Source organism: Nicotiana sylvestris, chromosome 3 (genome assembly GCF_000393655.2).
Source record: "Nicotiana sylvestris chromosome 3, ASM39365v2, whole genome shotgun sequence".
NCBI lineage: Eukaryota > Viridiplantae > Streptophyta > Magnoliopsida > Solanales > Solanaceae > Nicotiana > Nicotiana sylvestris.
Window position 1 is genome coordinate 98,822,142 of NC_091059.1, and position 18,964 is coordinate 98,841,105.

Genomic DNA, 18,964 nt, shown 5'->3' on the forward strand with positions numbered 1-18,964 from the left:
CGGGACTATGACATTTGATCCGAAAGTTTCACAGGGTCGGTGGCCTTAAGTGGTATTTTTCCTTTTTTATTATAGCATTAATCACGCCTATTAATTTTTTTATTTTTTACTGGATATGGATTGTAGAAATAAAACAAGTTTTTGAAACATCGTGTTTGGAAGAAAACATTCCAAGGAAAATTCCTTCTTTCGGATTATTTTTTTTTAGAGAAAGGCAAACGCCTTTTCCCTCGTGAAAAACAGATTCATCGTACAAATAATGCTTTCTTTTTCCATAAAAAAGTTGTCTGAAATTTTCCACACTATGCCTGCCTGCGTTGTAATTTGAGTTGTCTTTCTCTGCCGTGTTTGGCCCAAACTTTTTCATTTCGTGGATCTCATATGTACAGCTTCTAAATGATTCGTGTTGAGTTGGGATCATTCAACTTAAGTTTCCTTCTTCTTTTTTTTTAATAATTTCTTCAACTTAAGTTAACGCTACTCAAACAGATTTTGTTTTAGGTATAGTTTGAGTGTGACTTTAATTAATTGAAATAATTGAGGATTCTTTGTCATTAGTTTTGCTTTATTGGTGTCTTAATAAATTATTACGATTTCACTTAATATTCCATCAACTTTGATTATGAATCACACCCGCGCTATAAGAATATGCAATAACAAACCTTTTTTTTTTTTTTAATATTTTCTCTCTCCCTTATATTTCTCTCTCTTTTCCTTTGTCCTGCCCAATAAATAAAGGCAGCCTCTTCTTTTTCTTATGACAAATCGTTAGTAATTTAATATTAGTTTGGTAAAAAAGATTATATACTTTGTTGTATTATTTTTTTTTTTGGGAAGAAAATTGCTCATTTTCTCTATATATCAGTTCATGATTAGATACTAAATTTAGATGTATAGAGATTATACTAGCTTTCAATTACTCAATCTCTAAGCATTTAGGCGTTGTCGTTTCGTAATACAAAAAAATAATACATAAACTTTCAATTACTCTAAAGTTCATGGGCGAAGCCACAATGTTGGTTACGGGTTCGGCCGAACTAAGTAGCTTTTATTCAAACTATGTATATTGTATTAAGAAATTCAATAAATACGTACAAATTATTAATTTAAAACCCAATAACTTAAAATAATTATAATCCCCAACCCATAATGTTCAAATCCTAATCCCGCCTCTTCTAAAGTTCTCCTCTCGGTGCGTTTGATAAGAACAAGTGTGCTATAATTGGAACGAGAGTGAGTTGGGGGATTTTATTTTGAGAAGCACAAAAATATTTGGAATAAAGTTGTAAGATTATTGGTCATACCAAAACTTTTTTACAAGTTGAAAATTCTAAAGTCTTTTGTAAGTTATAGATCACTCAAAACAACTACTAGTACAAGCCTTGCTGCTTCTAATCTCTTTCCATGTTTTCCACAAAGCTCATTCCTCCACAGATTCATGTCATTTGACCAAGTCATAAGTCAAGTCATACATTTTGTATTTGTAACAAGGAAATTTGATTGTACTCCATCCGTCTGATATTATGGGTCGTGTTCTTTTTATACATTTCTTACGAAATATTAATTAGGAAAGAGATTGGACTCTTCTACCCTTATTTATGTCATAAGATATAATCTCTCTTCATTGAATAATTATTCTATTTATGTGCTATCTCCATCTCCAAAACAATCATTACTAAGGATAAAAAAGAAAAAAAATCAATTTTCTCTTGAACTTTTAAAAATAATTTGAGATAATTATACGACTGTTCATATGAGACGGAGAGACTAACTAGTACCATATACTCAATCAGAAAAGTAAAACGCCTACTCATAATCACTCTCTTAAATTGCGATTAATTTCATTAAAGGCATCTTTAATTTAATAAAACCCCAAAAATTACTCGGCCTCCGGTCAACATTTGCCAACCTAATCCAAAAAGAATTAGTAAAAAGAGAAAAAAAAACATGCTCCTACATGTACATTCTGACCAGACATTTGCATCTATACCCGCTTTTTGTGTCATGTTTTAACTTGTGTCCGCTTTGCAAAAAAAATTACAAGCATACCCGTTTTTTCGCATAACTTCAGCATACGGGGCTGAAATAGCAAAAAGTAATCACGCAAAACTTCAGCATTTTAGTAGACGGACCTGAAGTAGCAAGTGTGCTGAAATTTTTGTTTTGTAACTGGCGAACTTCAGCTTTAGAGCTGAAGATTTTGTTTTGTAACTGGCGAGTTTTTGTTTTGTAACTGTCGAATTAGTTAACCTAGATACTAATAACTCCTTTGATTATCCTTCGTGTTGATGAGTACTGCTTTCTCCATATTGTGATGATTTCGTAGCAATAATTTTCTCGTGATATCAAATTGACTCGTCTTTATTATTTATTGCTCTTAATTAAGCCGCAAATCTCTGCATAATAATCAGAGTTTGGAAAAACGGCATATACTACTCTAATAGAGAAACGGACGAAGCACAATATTTACACCATTATATGTTGTTCCATTTAGAAGGATATCCAGCTGTAATGGATCCAATATATTTTCTGCTTAGCTGAGATTCTCTGGTATATGATTCGAGAGAGTTGCAAAGCAAGGAGGAGGAAAAAGGGGCTGAAATTATTTAAAAAATAGATACAAATTAAAAATTTTAAAAAAATAGATATAAATTAAATGGACACTACCAAATAGGGCGTCCGTGCAATTTTTACTTTGTTACTCGTCGACTTGTGTTCCATGAAATTCAGCAAGTGGGACCCACATTGCCACGTGTACAATAAAATCCAGTAAGTACACCTCTTTTAGCTTCTGTTCACTGTTTCTAGCTTTTAGCCTTTTTCAACACCAGCTAAAACTGCAAAAACCTTTTCTCTTTTTATTTTTCACATACATACACCACAACTGTGTATTTTTCTCCTCCTTTTCTCTCTACAGATGACTGAGGGATTCTCAAAAATACATAGATGACGACGCCCTCAGCCGCCGTCATCACCGTCGTCGTCACCCTAGTAAACATCGTTAATTATGCTCAAGCTTTGGGTGGCTCCGCCACCACTCTCGCGGTCGTCTACGGCGGTCCCACCACAATCTGCGGCATAGTTGCTAACCAATCAATCCATAGAATCCAATGCTGGAGAGAAGGAGAATTAACGTCCACATCCATTTCACCGGACGTCTCCTTCAGCTTCATCGCCGGCGGCGTCGGCGGCTTCACCGCCGTCCGCAAGGGTGGTTCCACCCTCCTCTACTGGAATAGCACCACTTACATCCCCAAACGGCTGTATTTCAGTTACTCAACCTTGTTAACGACCGTTACAATGGGTGACACACAAATTTGCGCCATAACAAACCATACCACCCAAAATGCTACTACCTGCTGGAGAGGCGATTCCTATTCGGCCCAACAGCCAAATGGGTCGGCCCAATTTACATCAATCTCATCTGGGTTTGGATTTTCGTGTGGAGTTTTAAAAAGTTCAAACAGAGTCGTCTGTTGGGGAAATAATAGTAGTATCGCTTCAGATATCCAGTCAGCTTTCGCTAATGAAACAATGGTGAACATATTCGCCGGCGGAAGACACGCGTGTGGGATGAACACTACCGGTTTTGTTATTTGCAAAGGTGATAATAATAATGGTCAGTTGAACGTTCCTTCTAATTTAGCTTACGAGTATTTTGGATTAGCTTTGGGGTTGAATCATACTTGTGGAATTCGGAGTATGAATCATACAGTGGTGTGTTGGGGTGGTAACGGTGAATTTTCAAGTAATGTTATAGGAGCAGTTTCTTTTGAATCAGTTGTTGCGGGTGTAAATTTTACGTGTGGATTGACAACGAGCAATTTTTCAGTGGTGTGTTGGGGGCCAGGTTGGAGTAGTAGTTTGTATCCTCAAGGAGCTGCACTTCCTTTTCCAATGATTTTGCCAGGTCCATGTGTACAAAGCAATTGTACTTGTGGTATATATCCTCAATCTCAAAATCTCTGTTTTGGAAATGGTAATATTTGTAGGCCTTGTGATTTCTCTATTTTAGCACCACCTACTTCACCACCGCAAGTACGGCAGCCGCTGCCGCCAGCGGTAGTGCCTTCACCGCCTTCTAGAAGGCTAAGAAGGGGTTTATTGGCTTTTGCTGTTGTTGGATCAGTGGGGGGTTTTGCAGGGATTTGTGCTTTTATTTATTTTCTCTGGGCTGCTGGTTGTTTTGGAAAGAAGAAAGTTCATAATTCAGTTCAACCTACTATCACTGCTACTACTACTTCTAATGGTGGGCAAGTGTCTAGTAGTAGTCCGGTTTCAAGATCATCGACTCTTAGGCGTCAAGGGTCGCGGTTGATGAGGCGTCAAAGGAGTGGAACTTCATCTAAACACGCAGACAGGGCAGAGGAATTTTTGTTTTCTGACCTTGTTGCAGCTACTAACAACTTTTCTTTGGAAAACAAGATTGGTGCTGGTAGTTTTGGGGTTGTTTACAAGGGCAAATTGCCTGATGGTCGTGAGGTTGCGATCAAACGTGGAGAAACGGGTCCAAGAACAAAGAAATTTCAGGAGAAAGAAAGTGCATTTGATTCAGAATTGGCGTTCCTGTCGCGGTTACACCATAAACACTTGGTTAGACTTGTTGGTTATTGTGAGGAGAGGGATGAAAGGCTTTTGGTTTACGAGTACATGAAGAATGGAGCGCTTTTTGATCATTTACATGATAAGAACAATGTGGAGAAGAGTAATAGTATAGTGAATTCTTGGAAAATAAGGATCAAGATTGCATTAGATGCTGCACGAGGCATCGAATACCTTCACAATTATGCAGTCCCGCCTATAATTCACAGGGACATTAAGTCATCCAACATCTTGATTGATGCGAATTGGATAGCAAGGGTGTCTGATTTTGGGTTATCGTTAATGGGGCCAGAGTCTCATCGCGATTACAGTAGGCCAATGAAGGCTGCTGGCACAGTCGGGTACATTGATCCCGAGTACTATGGTCTAAATGTGTTGACAGCAAAGAGTGATGTCTATGGACTTGGAGTGGTATTATTAGAACTTTTGACAGGAAAGAGAGCCATATTCAAGAGTGAAGAAGAAAATGGGGGTGCGCCAATGAGTGTGGTGGATTTTGCAGTGCCAGCAATTATGGCTGGAGAATTGACAAAGATTTTGGATAACAGAGTAGGGACACCAGAGCCAAATGAAGTAGAAGCAGTGGAATTGGTGGCCTATACTGCAATGCATTGTGTGCATTTGGAAGGGAAAGACAGACCCACAATATCTGACATTGTTTCTAATTTGGAGAGAGCTTTGGCTGCATTTGATGATAGCCATGGCAGCATCTCTAGTGGTCCAATTTCCTTTGTTTCTGATTGATATTCCACTCACCAAAGACTCCTCATTCTTTTTTATTTTCCTTTATTAGGTGCTCTTTGTCTTGGCTAATTTGTGTGATTATTTTGTTTTTAGTGTAAAGACTAGATTGTTCATTCTAACATTATGTCTTAGTGATTTTGTAAACTGCTTACTGCTGAACAAGTTTTACATGAAATTCTTTCCTCCCATCAAGATTACAAATCTTTAGTATCTTATTTGCAATACTTTCTGTGGGGCTTATTGACCTGGTTCTCTACCTCAATGCCCCCCCCTCCCCTCCCGCGTCTTTTTGTATTATATTTGTTTTGTGAGCACCTCACCGTTCACAAACTCTACTTGTGGGATCATACTGAGTATGTTATTATTGTTGTTGTTTCAAGAAGGACATGCTTAGTCACTTGGTGTTGCTAAAGGAGGATTTAATCTCCCAACTTACTGATTTTTTTTTACTTGAATTACATTTATAACTAGTTTTGGTAGTATCTAGAAGACATCGAATCTTAATATTCTTAAAATCTACATGTAAATTCTTGAAAATTCAACGTTGAATGCTTTAGGAATATTGGAGAATTCAAGCACATTTTCCATAACCATATTGGTCCAGTCATGAATCATTTATATGTTGTATTATTATTATTGACATCCGGAATCCAAAATTCATTGATCATTTGATCTGAATTTGCGCTGAATAGATCCATTACAAGGGTAAATCACTATTTAACAAGAAGTTGTTCATTCTGTGTGCTCGAACTTAAGACCCTCATTAAGAGTGAAGGATTTACAATACAAGTGTAAATAATAGATAAAGTATACTATGGTTGTTGCAGCTTGTACTTGACAAAAGAATAAAAGATAGCCCATCCTTATTGAGTGATGTAGGAAGTCTAAAGTTATACAGAACCCCAAAAGTGGTCCGACAATTTGAAGTTTTCGCTTTTTTGTGACAAATGACAATTAATTCCTACACGTTGGGCAGAATTAGATGAGAATTGACTTTGAAATTTGACATTAAAGGCAGTCAATTAAGGCAGTCTCTCCAAGATGTTTACACCTGTAGGGCTCGATTTAATTGACCTTTAGCCCCCCTAATAAATATTACCAATAATTGCATTTTATCCCTTATTAGCAAATTCTAATTTTTCTGTTACCAAACTAAATATGTCTGGCCTTCAAATTAAAACAGTTATGCTTTTTTACTCCTTCCATTGACACATGTTTGCAAATTTAATAATTTTTTTAAAATATAAAATCATGTGAACAGTCATTTTTATGTTAAGAGAATTTAATCTAGGTACTTTCACTCGTATTTTACGTGACAAACCTGAAATTTGTGAAAATTTGTTAGCGAAGAGAGTAAAAGTACATTAATCTATCAATTGAAGGTTAAATGTTGTTCAATAAAATATCATGAGTACTAAAACTTGAAATTATCCAATAAATAAAGGATCAGAATTACAAATTTCCCTAAATAGTATTTGGCAGCGGTACCTCTTAAGTGATATAAATTTCCAAAACTAATATTGTTCTTCGGTTGCACATTCCATTATAAATTAATTAAGGGTAGTAAATGTGGAATTTATTTGTGGTCGGTGACACAAGATTAAGTCATTCTTGATATAGATTTAAAATATTATGCCGTTTGCCATTATACACATTTATGAGAATCCGATATGACCTACGACACAATTGAGGCAAACAACACTATCTCTTCCCCCTTTTTCTGTTTTTAACCAAACAAATAATAGTTATCTCCGCGTTTAGCCGTAGATTTTGGCTACCTTTTAAAAAGAAAAAATTAAAATATTTTGGTCATGGAATATGACTTTTTAAAAAAAAAAAAAAAAAAAGTTCTCAAAAGATGGTTTAGGGCAATTTTTGGATGAAATTTTTTCTTCCACTAACAAAACTTTATTTTCTTTTTCAAATAAAATACATGTTCAAACGCAATTTCAACTTCCAAATTTATTTTCAATGCAATTTTAAAAATTCTTTTTTCTAAAAAAAATTTCAATCAATTCTATGTCTAAACGCTAACTCAATCAAATGAGAAACGCAAACTTCAATAGTAACGTGATGGAGAAGATGTAAAATGGATAGTTATGAGTTGTGAAGATGAAAATATAGCATGCAGCTTATGGTGTAGCGATAAAGAGAGAACAAAATGAATCTGACTCTCTTTCTCATTCCAAAAAAAGGAAGAGAAATTACAACTACAAAATACATCCTTTCAATTAATGCGTGCCAATTATTCTATAGTTTACTTTTCTTCCCCCTGAATGATGAAAGCACATAGGTAATAAAAACAAACTAAAAGAAAAAGAGAAAGTATTGTACATATTGATAGGAAAATGTCAAATATAGTAAAGTATGATATCATTTTGTAAACCACAAAATTATTCCGGCCTTCTTTTGTTAAAGGAATACTACTTTCACATTTAAAGGGGAAAGCCAAACAGGATACCTACTTATTAAAGAGAAATCTAATATAAACTATAAAGAGATGAGCAATATGTGATGTTTGATTACAAATGCTATGTATTTGTGTAATGTAAGGTTCAATAACAATATGAACCGTATAAGAACATTACAAAGTTGGCTTGTTTCCTTGTTTGGCTCACTTCTTTACTAGCGAAGCCAAAACCACATACCTACTTTTCAGCTTTTAAATATACATGAACAAATTAATTAAATCTCAATACCAAACTAATCGATATTAAGACTATCAGTTATATCGCTTGGACATGGGGTGGTTAACAAAGATAAAAACACAGTTGGTGTTTGTTTCTGAAGTGAAAAGGCAGTTAAATAACTGCGTGTTTGGTCTAAGCTGGAAAAGTAAACAAGTTGAGGGCGATGTGCATAGATAGCCATTAATAGCACGTCTTTATTTTTAAGCCACTGTTTTAAATGTTTTTAGTCTTTAGCCACTGCTTTAATAAACTTTTACCTGTCTGGACGAAAATACTCTTCTGTTTTAAGCTTATGCCTACGCTCCTTATTAACGATCAGCAGCAGCAGCACGTAACTACCTTCTGAAGCAGCATCAACGACTGTGATCGTCCAAAATTGCAGAAGCTTCTCTCCCGATTTCAAACTATAGAATTCAACTTTCTCGTCCAAAAATCGATATAAAATTACAGTAAATTATGCTTTTGTGTGTTTCTGTTGATTTTTATTTCGTTACTAGGAATTTTATTTTTTTTTCCTTTTCTGGATTGATAACGTTAAGGAAATCACGTCATGTGATTATTCTATAAATATTGAGGACATAATGTTAAGGATTTGGTGTCCTGATTTTGCAAATTGTATTGAAAAAGTTAAGGACACAATGTCCTTAACGTTTTTGTTGTTGTTCTGAATATTAAGGATATAATGTCTTGGTTTTGCAAATTGTTTTGAAAAAGCTAAGGACACTTGGTCCTTAACTTAGAGTCTTAAGTTCAAAACTTAAGGACACTTCGTCCTTAACTTATAGTTACAAAGTTCAAAAGTTAAGGACACTTGGTCCTGAAGTTTGAGTTCCAAGTTCAAAAGTTAAGGATACATGGTCCTGAAGTTAGACTAACAAGGTCAAAAGTTAAGGACACTTGGTCCTGAAGTTTGTATTCCAAGTTCAAAAGTTAAGAAAGTTAAGGACACTTGTCCTTAACTTTGAATACCAAGTTCAAAAGTTAAGGACACTTGGTCCTTAACTTTGATTTCCAAATTCAAAAGTTAAGGACACTTGGTCATTTACTTAGTCTTGAACTTATAGTTCCTGTACTTAATGTATACAAGGATTACTCTATAAATATGTCTTGAATTTCCCATTCTCTTGACTTGCAGGATGGAAACAATATGTATTATAGTTGCTTTTAATGGTAGATGGACTGAAGACTATAAATATCTTGATCATCAAACAAAGCTTGTTCTAGTACCTGAGGCAATTCGATTTGAAGATTTCATTAAACAGATCTTTGAAGTTATTGAATTGGATAGAGACGAGTTTGAAGAAATGATATAGTTTGATATCAACTTGGGAACAAGCAAGGGAATGATTGTATCTAAAGATTTAGATCTTCACACATGTATAGAGTTACTAAAAAGTCATTCACTCTTCAAGGGTTGTCGTTTCATTGTTGATGTTTCGGAAAGAAATTTTGGATCTACAAGCACCTTTGAACATGTCAACAGAGAAAATCAACATGACAATCAAAACAAATGCCAACAGATAATGGAAATAGATATGGTTGAAGCTGAACCAATAATTGAAGAGGTGCTTCAAACATTTGATTTTATTCAAGTGGAAGGACAAAGTATCATAGAGATTGATAACGAACAAGCTTTGGGTATTCAAGTCTTAGAGAGTGCATCGGTAATAGAAAAAGTTGCTGAAAAAACCTCTACTCAACTAACTAGACGAAGCTCAAATTCAAAACAAAAAGAATCCCCAACTACAATATTAAGAGAAAATGATTCGTGGGATGAAATAAAAGTGGGATCAATATTTGACAAAAAGAAGAGTATAATTAACTGTTTTTCGAATATAGAAATTAAAGACATTTTGAATTCAAGGTTGTTAGATCAAGCTCAACAAGATATTCGTTGATATGAAATGATGATAGGTGTGGGTGGTGTGTGTGCGCTTTCAAAGTTAAAGATTCAACACTATTCAAGATAGTAAAGATTGAGAAAAATCATGACTGCGCAGTTAACACTATGAAAGCTGATCAAAGGCATGCAACTTCAAAGTTGATTAGTGGTTACATTATTAACAATCTTTGAGACCCAAGGTTTGAAGTTACACCAGCTTTTATCATGGTAGAAATGCAAAAATTGCATGGACTAACATTGGGTATCTCAAGGCGTGGCGTGCTATTCAACGTGCTTCAGCTTTAATAAGAGGAACTCCTGAAGAGAATTATGAATTATTGTCTTCATACTTATATATGATGAAAAGTAAAAACTCGGGAACATATACTAACATAAAGATAGACGACAACAACAAGTAAACAATCAAAAAAGAGATTATTAGTCTGTTTTATAAACTTTAGGACATGCTGTCCTTAACCAATTTTTGATGTGTGCAGTCAAAAAGTTAAGGACACTTGGTCCTTAACTTTTGAACTCTAAGTTAAGGACTGTCTGTCCTTAACTTTTGAACTTGTAACTCTAATTTCAGGACTCCATGTCCTTAACTTTTGAGCTTGTAACTCTAAGTTAAGGATTGCATGTCCTTAACTTTTAAACTTGTAACCCTAAGTTAAGGACCAAGTGTCCTTAAATTTTGACCTTGGAAGTCTAACTTCAGGACTACCTGTCCCAAATTTTTGGGCTTGTAACCTGAAGTTCAGGACTAACTGTCCTTAACTTTTGACCCTTTTAGTCTAAGTTAAGGACTATCTGTCCTTAACTTCTATTAACCTTCTGTTATACTGTATTTTCAGGTTTCTTTATATGTTTTATGCATATGGATCATTAATAACTGGTTGGAATCATTGTAGACCACTGATTGTTGTTGATGCAACTTTTTTGAAATCAAAATTTTGTGGTGTTTTAATGATTTCAGTTTCAAAGGATGCAAATAACCAAATTTTCCCACTAGCCTTTGGAATTGCAGAATTTGAAAATAACAATTCCTACAAGTGGTACTTTAGTGAGCTTCGCAATGCAATTGGGAGCCATGAGAATTTAATTTTTTTATTAGACAGGCATCAAGCTATTGCATATGGCATTGCAAAGGTATATCCTGAAAGCCATCATGGGATTGTGATAGGTTTTCAATATCTTTGCCTTGTGTTTTGATGATCTAACAAACTTAATGTCAAGAACCAGATAGGGAACCTGACTCACTTGGATTACACTGCATCTATGGGTGTTTAACGGGTGGATCGGGCCGGGTCGGGCTGGGTAGGGAAATTTAGTACCCGTACGGGTTATGGTCCTGGCCGGTTACGGGTTGGGGCATACCAGGTTTAACGGGTTCGGATTCATCCGGGTAAAAGTTGAACCGTAAGGGTTACGGGTTCATGGGGCCGGACCGTCTAACGGGCCGAGTCAGCCCGTTTCCCGACCGGTTTAAACCGAAACCGGTTCGGACCGGCCCAGACCGGTTTAACGGTAACAATTTATTTTTATTTTTTTAAATGCGGGCCTCAGATTCTAACAGTTGGCAACGATCCATTTCACATTATGGTCGTTGCCCAATGGCTGAATTTCATTTTTAGCCCATTTTTGGGTTTTTTTAAAAAAAAATTAACCCCCTTTGGAAAACTATAAATACCCCCCCCCTCTTCCTCATTTCTTCACTCATCTCTCAATTCTCAATCTCAATTCTCATATTCTCTCATTCTTCAATCTTCACCTATTAAAGTGCAATCAACTATTTTGCTCCTTTTTTTGGAATTTTATTTATCATATTATTTGTTATTTGAAGTTTGAACAATTGAACTTCAAAATTGGAACAATTGACGTTTCTTTATGGTAACATTGTAGTTGCGAAATCATCAAACGCTCAATTTATTGTCGAATTCGATGCACTCCCTCCAACTCTTTCTCTTATTTACTATTTTATTTGCATATTTAATTGTTGCTAGTAGTTAAATTTTTACAATATGTTTAATGCTACAAAAAGAGTTTGTAACAAGGTTACTAATCGGGGAAATAAAAAAAGAGGTAGTACTTCAGCTTCAGCATCTGGTAGTAATTTAAATACCTCTCCAAATATTTCTGAAACATTACCTGATAATAATACAGATTATGAACAATTCCAGGAAGATTTCGGTATAGAAGATAATGAATTAGAAATGGAAGATGAGATACCACTTACACCTAGTAGTGTTGGAGCTGGTAGCAGGGGTGGTGGTCGTGGTGCTAGTAGTAGACCACCTGTGGCCCCGACTAGTAATCGTAGAAAAAGAAGTAAGGTTTGAATTTTTTTTGAAGACATACCCAATAGTGATAAAGTTAAATGCAAACTTTGTAATGATACTTTTAAACATAGGACTAGAGGACAATTAGGGGGGACTGAGACACTTAGTAGACATATGAGAATTGAGCATCCTATAGAATGGGGATCTGATGGAGATGAAAATCAATCAACTCTAAACCCTACTACTGGAGGTCTTGTGAAATATGATAAAATGAAGGATTGTGAGGAGTTAGCAAAAATGATTGCTTTGGGTTGCCTACCTTTTTCTTTTGCTTCTTCATCATATCTTATTATGTATATTCAAAGGATTTACAATCCTTTATTTAAAGGTATCCTTAGAAGTACTTGTAGATCTGATATCTTTAGACTTCATGGACAGTATCAAACGTACATACGTTATTTGTTTAGCCACCTTCCTTGTAGAGTTTCTCTAACCTCTGATATTGGCCATGCTGTTAATAGAAATGATTATTTGACAATTACATATAATTGGATAGATGATACTACTTGTATGCAAAAACGTATTATCGCTTTTAAATATGATGAAGATCAGAGTCATACTGCTGCGTTTATAAGTAGTACTATTTGTGAAGTTGTTGAATTTTATAATCTCAAGCAAAAAGTATTATGTATGTCTTTTGATAATGCTTCTAATAATAATGCCGCAATTTCAATATTAAAACTGCATTTGAAACCACCTCTTGATGAAAATTTTCATGTTAGGTGTGCATGTCATGTTTATAATTTAATTGTTAAAAGCGGCCTTGATTTATTTTCAACTGAGATTACTCATGTTAGAAGAGCAGTTGGTGTTATTCAAGGAAATAATAGACAATCTAGAATAAAGGAATTTAAGAATAAGTATATCCAGTATAACCTTCAACCCAGATTTATGCCAGACGAAATTGTTACTAGATGAAATTATACATATACATTTTTAAAATATTGCTACAAATATAGATTCCCAATAACTGAAGTTGCTAATGCGCATTGTACTAATCCAAACCATATGTTAACAACTACTACTTGGGAGGTCATTAATGATGTTGTTAAATTTTTACATAAATTTTATACAACTACTGTTGAGTTTTCTGGAGCATATTACCCTACTGTTACTATGGCTTTAGTACATAGAGCTGAAATTTTTTTTCTACTCTTTGAATTTAAGAAGAAAGAAAAATATAGGGATGTTGTTGAAGAAATGCAAGCAAAATTCAAAAAATATTTCTTTCTAATTCCTCTGATTTACTTAATTGGTGTTGTTTTAAATCCTTCTATTAAGATGTCTGATTGCCACCAATTAATGAATGCTTTATATACTTATATGGAGATTGGACCAACTGAAACCCCAGATTTATATGCTTGTATGAACACGCTAAATGAATCTTTACAACAATTATATAATTATTATGCAAATATAATTGATGATGTTGCTCTTAATGTAGGCAATGTTAATCCCACTATGCATCGTACCACTTCTGCTACTGTAGATGAACAAGAAGGCCTTGATAGTTTTTTTCTACATTTTCTAACACTCAAACCAGTAGCAGAAACATTGATGAACTTCAATTCTACTTGCAGAAGCAAAAAGAGCCTCGCACAAAGGAATTTTCACTGTTGGGATAGTGGCATGAGAATGGAAAGCAATTTCATGTTCTTTTCGCTATGGCTCGGGACGTGCTGAATGTGCCATTTTCAACTGTTGCATCAGAGAGTGCATTTAGCCAAGCAAGACAACAACTTGGAGACACCCGTCACTCATTGGGAAGCAATGCTTTGGAAGTTTTAGTATGTTTCAGAGATTGGATTAGATTGGAACAAAGAAATCAAGGACGTGAAGATGTTGATAGCCCAGAAGACGAGGAACTTGGAGATATATTAACACATGGTAACCCATCCAAATTTAACACTCTAGAAGAAGGTCACTCAGTTCATATTAATTATTAAGAACTTACTAAGGCAATGCAAAACCTTTGAATTTACTCTTTTTTGGTTAATTTACTTGTTGTTAAATGTAAACCTTTCAATTTGTAAGTTTGAATTTTAAAATAAATGTAGTACTTTATAAGTGCAATTTTTCCCCATCTTCATTGTATTCTTTATATTTTTACTTTATATTAATATAACTTACAATAGTTATATAAAATACAAAAAAAAAAAAATAACACTAACCCGGCCCGGCCCGGCCCCATGAACCCATAACCCTTACGGTTCAATTTTTACCCGGATGAACCCGAACCCGTTAAACTCCGTGTGCCCCAACCCGTAATCGACCCGGACCATAGCCCGTACGGGTACTAAATTTCCCTACCCAGCCCGGCCCACCCGTTAAACACCCATAACAACAAGTAAATTAACCAAAAAAGAGTAAATTCAAAGGTTTTGCATTGTCTTAGTAAGTTCTTCATAATCAATATGAATTGAGTGACCTTCTTCTGGAGTGTTAAATTCGAATGGGTTACCATGTGTTAATATATCTCCAAGTTCCTCGTCTTCTAGGCTATCAACATCATCACGTCCTTGATTTCTTTGTTCCGATCTAATCCAATCTCTGAAACATACTAAAACTTCCAAAGCATTGCTTCCCAATGAGTGACGAGTGTCTCCAAGTTGTTGTCTTGCTTGGTTAAATGCACTCTCTGATGCAACAGTTGAAAATGGCACATTCAGCACGTCCCGAGCCATAGCGAAAAGAACATGAAATTGCTTTCCATTCTCATGCCACTATCCCAACGGTGAAAATTCCTTTGTGCGAGGCTCTTTTTGCTTCTGCAAGTAGAATTGAAGTTCATCAATGTTTCTGCTACTGGTTTGAATGTTAGAAAATGTAGAAAAAAATATTAAAACTATCAAGGCCTTCTTGTTCATCTACAGTAGCAGAAGTGGTACGGTGCATAGTGGGATTAACATTGCCTACATTAAGAGCAACATCATCAATTATATTTGCATAATAATTATATAATTGTTGTAAAGATTCATTTAGCTTGTTCATACAAGCATATAAATCTAGCGTTTCAGTTGGTCCAATCTCCATATAAGTATATAAAGCATTCGTTAATTGGTGACAATCAGACATCTTAATAGAAGGATTTAAAACAACACCAATTAAGTAAATCGGAGGAATTGGAAAGAAATATTTTTTGAATTTTGCTTGCATTTCTTCAACAACATCCCTATATTTTTCTTTCTTCTTAAATTCAAAGAGTAGAAAAGAAATTTCAGCTATATATACTAAAGCCATAGTAACAGTAGGGTAATATGCTCTAGAAAACTCAACAGTAGCTGTATAAAATTTATGTAAAAATTTAACAACATCATTAATGACCTCCCAAGTAGTAGATGTTAACATACAGTTTGGATTAGTACAATGCGCATTAGCAACTTCAGTTATTGGGAATCTATATTTGTAGCAATATTTTAAAAATATTTATGTATAATTTCATCTAGTAACAATTTTGTCTGGCATAAATCTGGGTTTAAGGTTATACTGGATACACTTATTCTTAAATTTCTTTATTCTAGATTGTCTATTATTTCCTTGAATAACACCAATTTCTCTTCTAACATGAGTAATCTCAGTTGAAAATAAATCAAGGTCACTTTTAACAACTAAATTATAAACATGACATGCACACCTAACATGAAATTTTTCATCAAGAGGTGGTTTCAAATGCAGTTTTAATATTAAAATTGCGACATTATTGTTAGAAGCATTATCAAAAGACATACACAATAATTTTTGCTTGAGATTATAAAATTCAACAACTTCACAAATAGTACTACTTATAAACACATCAGTATGACTCTAATCTTCATCATATTTAAAAGCGATAATACGTTTTTGCATACAAGTAGTATCATCTATCCAATGACATGTAATTGTCAAATAATCATTTCCATTAACAGCATGACCAATATCAGAAGTTAGAGAAACTCTACAAGAAAGGTGGCTAAACAAAGGAAAAGTACCTGGTACTTAAAGCTGATAACAATGACTCAAGTGAGGAAGACAGTGACATGGCTTACCTAACCAAAAGATTTCAGAAGATGGTCAGAAGAAATGGAGAAATGCTAAAAAGGGGCAGCTCCAGCAAACCAAAATACTATGATCTTTGTCCTAAGTGTGGAAAGCCTGTACACTTCATCAAAGACTGTCCTCTCTTGAAGCAAGATTTCTCTAAGAATAAGTCTGAAAAAATAGCTAAGAGGAACCTGATGCCTTTCAAGGACTTCAAGAAAAAGAGACATGCTTGCAACGTGGTGAAACATGCTCTTGCATTTGATGAGTTTGAAGATGAAACTGATGCTGGTGATAGCTTCATGATGGAAAGTGAAGGTGAGGAAAATGAATATGACTCAACCTTTGCATTGATGGCACAACCAGATGATGATGAAGACGATGACAACAAAGAGGTAAATTTCAGGGATGTTCAGAGAAATCTGAAATCCTATTCTTCAAAAAAACTCATATCTTTAGTTAATGTATTAATCAATACCTTTCATAGTTTTGTGGAGGATAGGGATTCTTTGACCTTAGAGTTAGCAGAATCTGAACAAACTAGAGACGACTTAGTGGTTGTAGTTACCGACCATAAGAAAACCATTGAAATTTTCAGAAAAGAAAAGAATGATCATTTGGCAGAAATTACAGACCTAAGGGAAACAATAGTGAAACCTTGAACTAAGTTAAAACCTGAAAAATCTAGAAAAGGAAAGGAGATAGCCATGACGAACACATTAGGCTTGAAAAGGAGTTGAAAGCTACTAGAACTAGGATATGTGGTGAACTCGAGAAAAATAGGCAGTTTCAAGCTGAATTGAAGAGAGTAAAAAGGGATCTTGAGAAATCTCTCAAGTGGACCTGGTCCTCAGATGGTGTCACTTCCATGTACTTCAACAATAGTGGAAACATGCAGGGAATTGGGTTCCAAAAGGAGAAAACTCCTTACAACCCTCACAGCAAGTACGTCACAGTTCCTAATAGCTGGTTGTGTACCCACTGTGGGAACAATGGGAACTTAAAAGAAAATTGTCAGGCCAGGGCTCAATCTGTTCAGAAAAACAAAGTGTTTGATGATAAAGTGACTACTAACAGGGGACCAGGTACCGCTCGCAAGAAACCAATATTGCCTGCATGGACTAGAAAAACCCTTATCCATCCCTTTTATCATAACAAGGGACCAAAACTAGTTTGGGTTCCTAAATCTAACCCATAATTTAGATGCGCAGGGAATAGTGGGAGGAAGCGGACTGCAATGGATCATGGACAGTAGATGCTCAAAGCACATGATTGGAAATACTATGGATTTTCTCTCACTGAAAGCCCTGCAAGGAAGGGATGTACCCTTTGGAAAATGGAAAGAAGGGGTATATTCTAGGTATGGGGAAGAAAACAAGGTAGAAGTTCGTGTCTAAGTTAGTGATATGAGCTGCTTGAATGCAGTTGATAATGATTCGAAGACATGGCATAAAGGATTAGGGGGATACAAGTTTCTCACTTCTGGATATATTAATGAAGAAGGACCTGGTTCATGGTCTGTCAAATCCAAAGTTTAATAAACACGGAGCATGCAATTCCTATGGGAATACTGAGCAGCAGTGAAAAGAGGTGCATGATCATACCTCTCCTAAACAAAACCCCCTATGAGCAGATCAATGGAATAAAACCAAAGATAACTCATCCGAGAACCCTTGGATGAAAATTCTATGTTCTCAACAATGGGAAGGACTAGCTTGGGAAGTTTGATGCAAAAAGCGATGAAGGAATCCTTCTGGGATACTCCTCTCAAAGCAAAGCCCACAAAGTCTACAACTAAATGGCACACTATGTGGAAGAAAATGTTTATGTGCTATTCAACAAGACGTCCTCCTCTAAAAAGGGAGGAAACAGTGATGATTGAGATAATGAACCACTTTTGGTCCCTGGGAAATATCTGGAGCTTCAAATGGGAAGGCTGATTTGATGAGTAAGATGAAGGAGATAGGTGAGAGACAATGCAACATCCTCTTCTACTTCTCAAGAGGAACCTGGTACTTCTATTACTACCCTTGACCAGAAGAAAGAATTGGAGATGCAGTGCAAGGCACTCCCCAAGTAACTAAACAAGAAGTGCATGGAAATCCATTTAACTTATCCAGTTTCTCTACCAATCAAACTTCAGTCCCAAATTGGAAACACAAAATCTCCCATTCACTTGATAATATAATCACCCTCTTGATTCTAGAGGTCAGACAAGATCAAAAACCAGAAATTCCCTAGCCTTCTCAGCATTTCTATCCCAAATAGAACCCAAATATATCAAGGAAGCCTTGTAGGGTGCAGACTGGATTACTGAAATGCAAGAGGAACTGCATCAATTTGAAATAAACAAGGTATGGCACCTGGTACCTAGACCCTCAGACATAACCATCATAGGGACCAGGTGGGTATTCAGGAATGAGCTGGATGAACATGGAAATGCTACAAGGAACAAAGCAAGGCTTGCTCTCCAAGGATTTAATCAGGAGGAAAGGATCGATTATGATGAGACTTTTGGCCCAGTAGCTCGCATGGAAGCTATTAGGATCCACATTGCCTTTGCTTCACATATGGAATTCACCTTATTCAAAATGGATGTGAAGAGTACCTTCTTGAATGATTTTCTCAAGGAAGAAGTCTATATCAAGCTACCTCCAGGTTTTTGAACATCATGTACATCCTAAACATGT

The 18,964-nt window shown here is 35.4% G+C and overlaps 1 protein-coding gene across 1 annotated transcript; it reads left to right on the forward strand.

Moving 5' to 3' along the window:
- Positions 1-2,835: 2,835 nt before the first annotated feature.
- LOC104213189 (putative serine/threonine-protein kinase-like protein CCR3) lies at positions 2,836-5,538 on the forward strand. The gene has a single exon (XM_009762636.2). It carries the CDS (start codon positions 2,947-2,949, stop codon positions 5,344-5,346), a length of 2,400 nt encoding a protein of 799 aa, XP_009760938.1. The 5' UTR covers positions 2,836-2,946; the 3' UTR covers positions 5,347-5,538.
- The last annotated feature ends 13,426 nt before the right edge of the window (positions 5,539-18,964 follow it).

Bases quoted from the DNA above. Each gene is read 5' to 3' on its own strand.
- LOC104213189 (XM_009762636.2), top strand. From the start codon at position 2,947: ATGACGACGCCCTCAGCCGCCGTCATCACCGTCGTCGTCACCCTAGTA.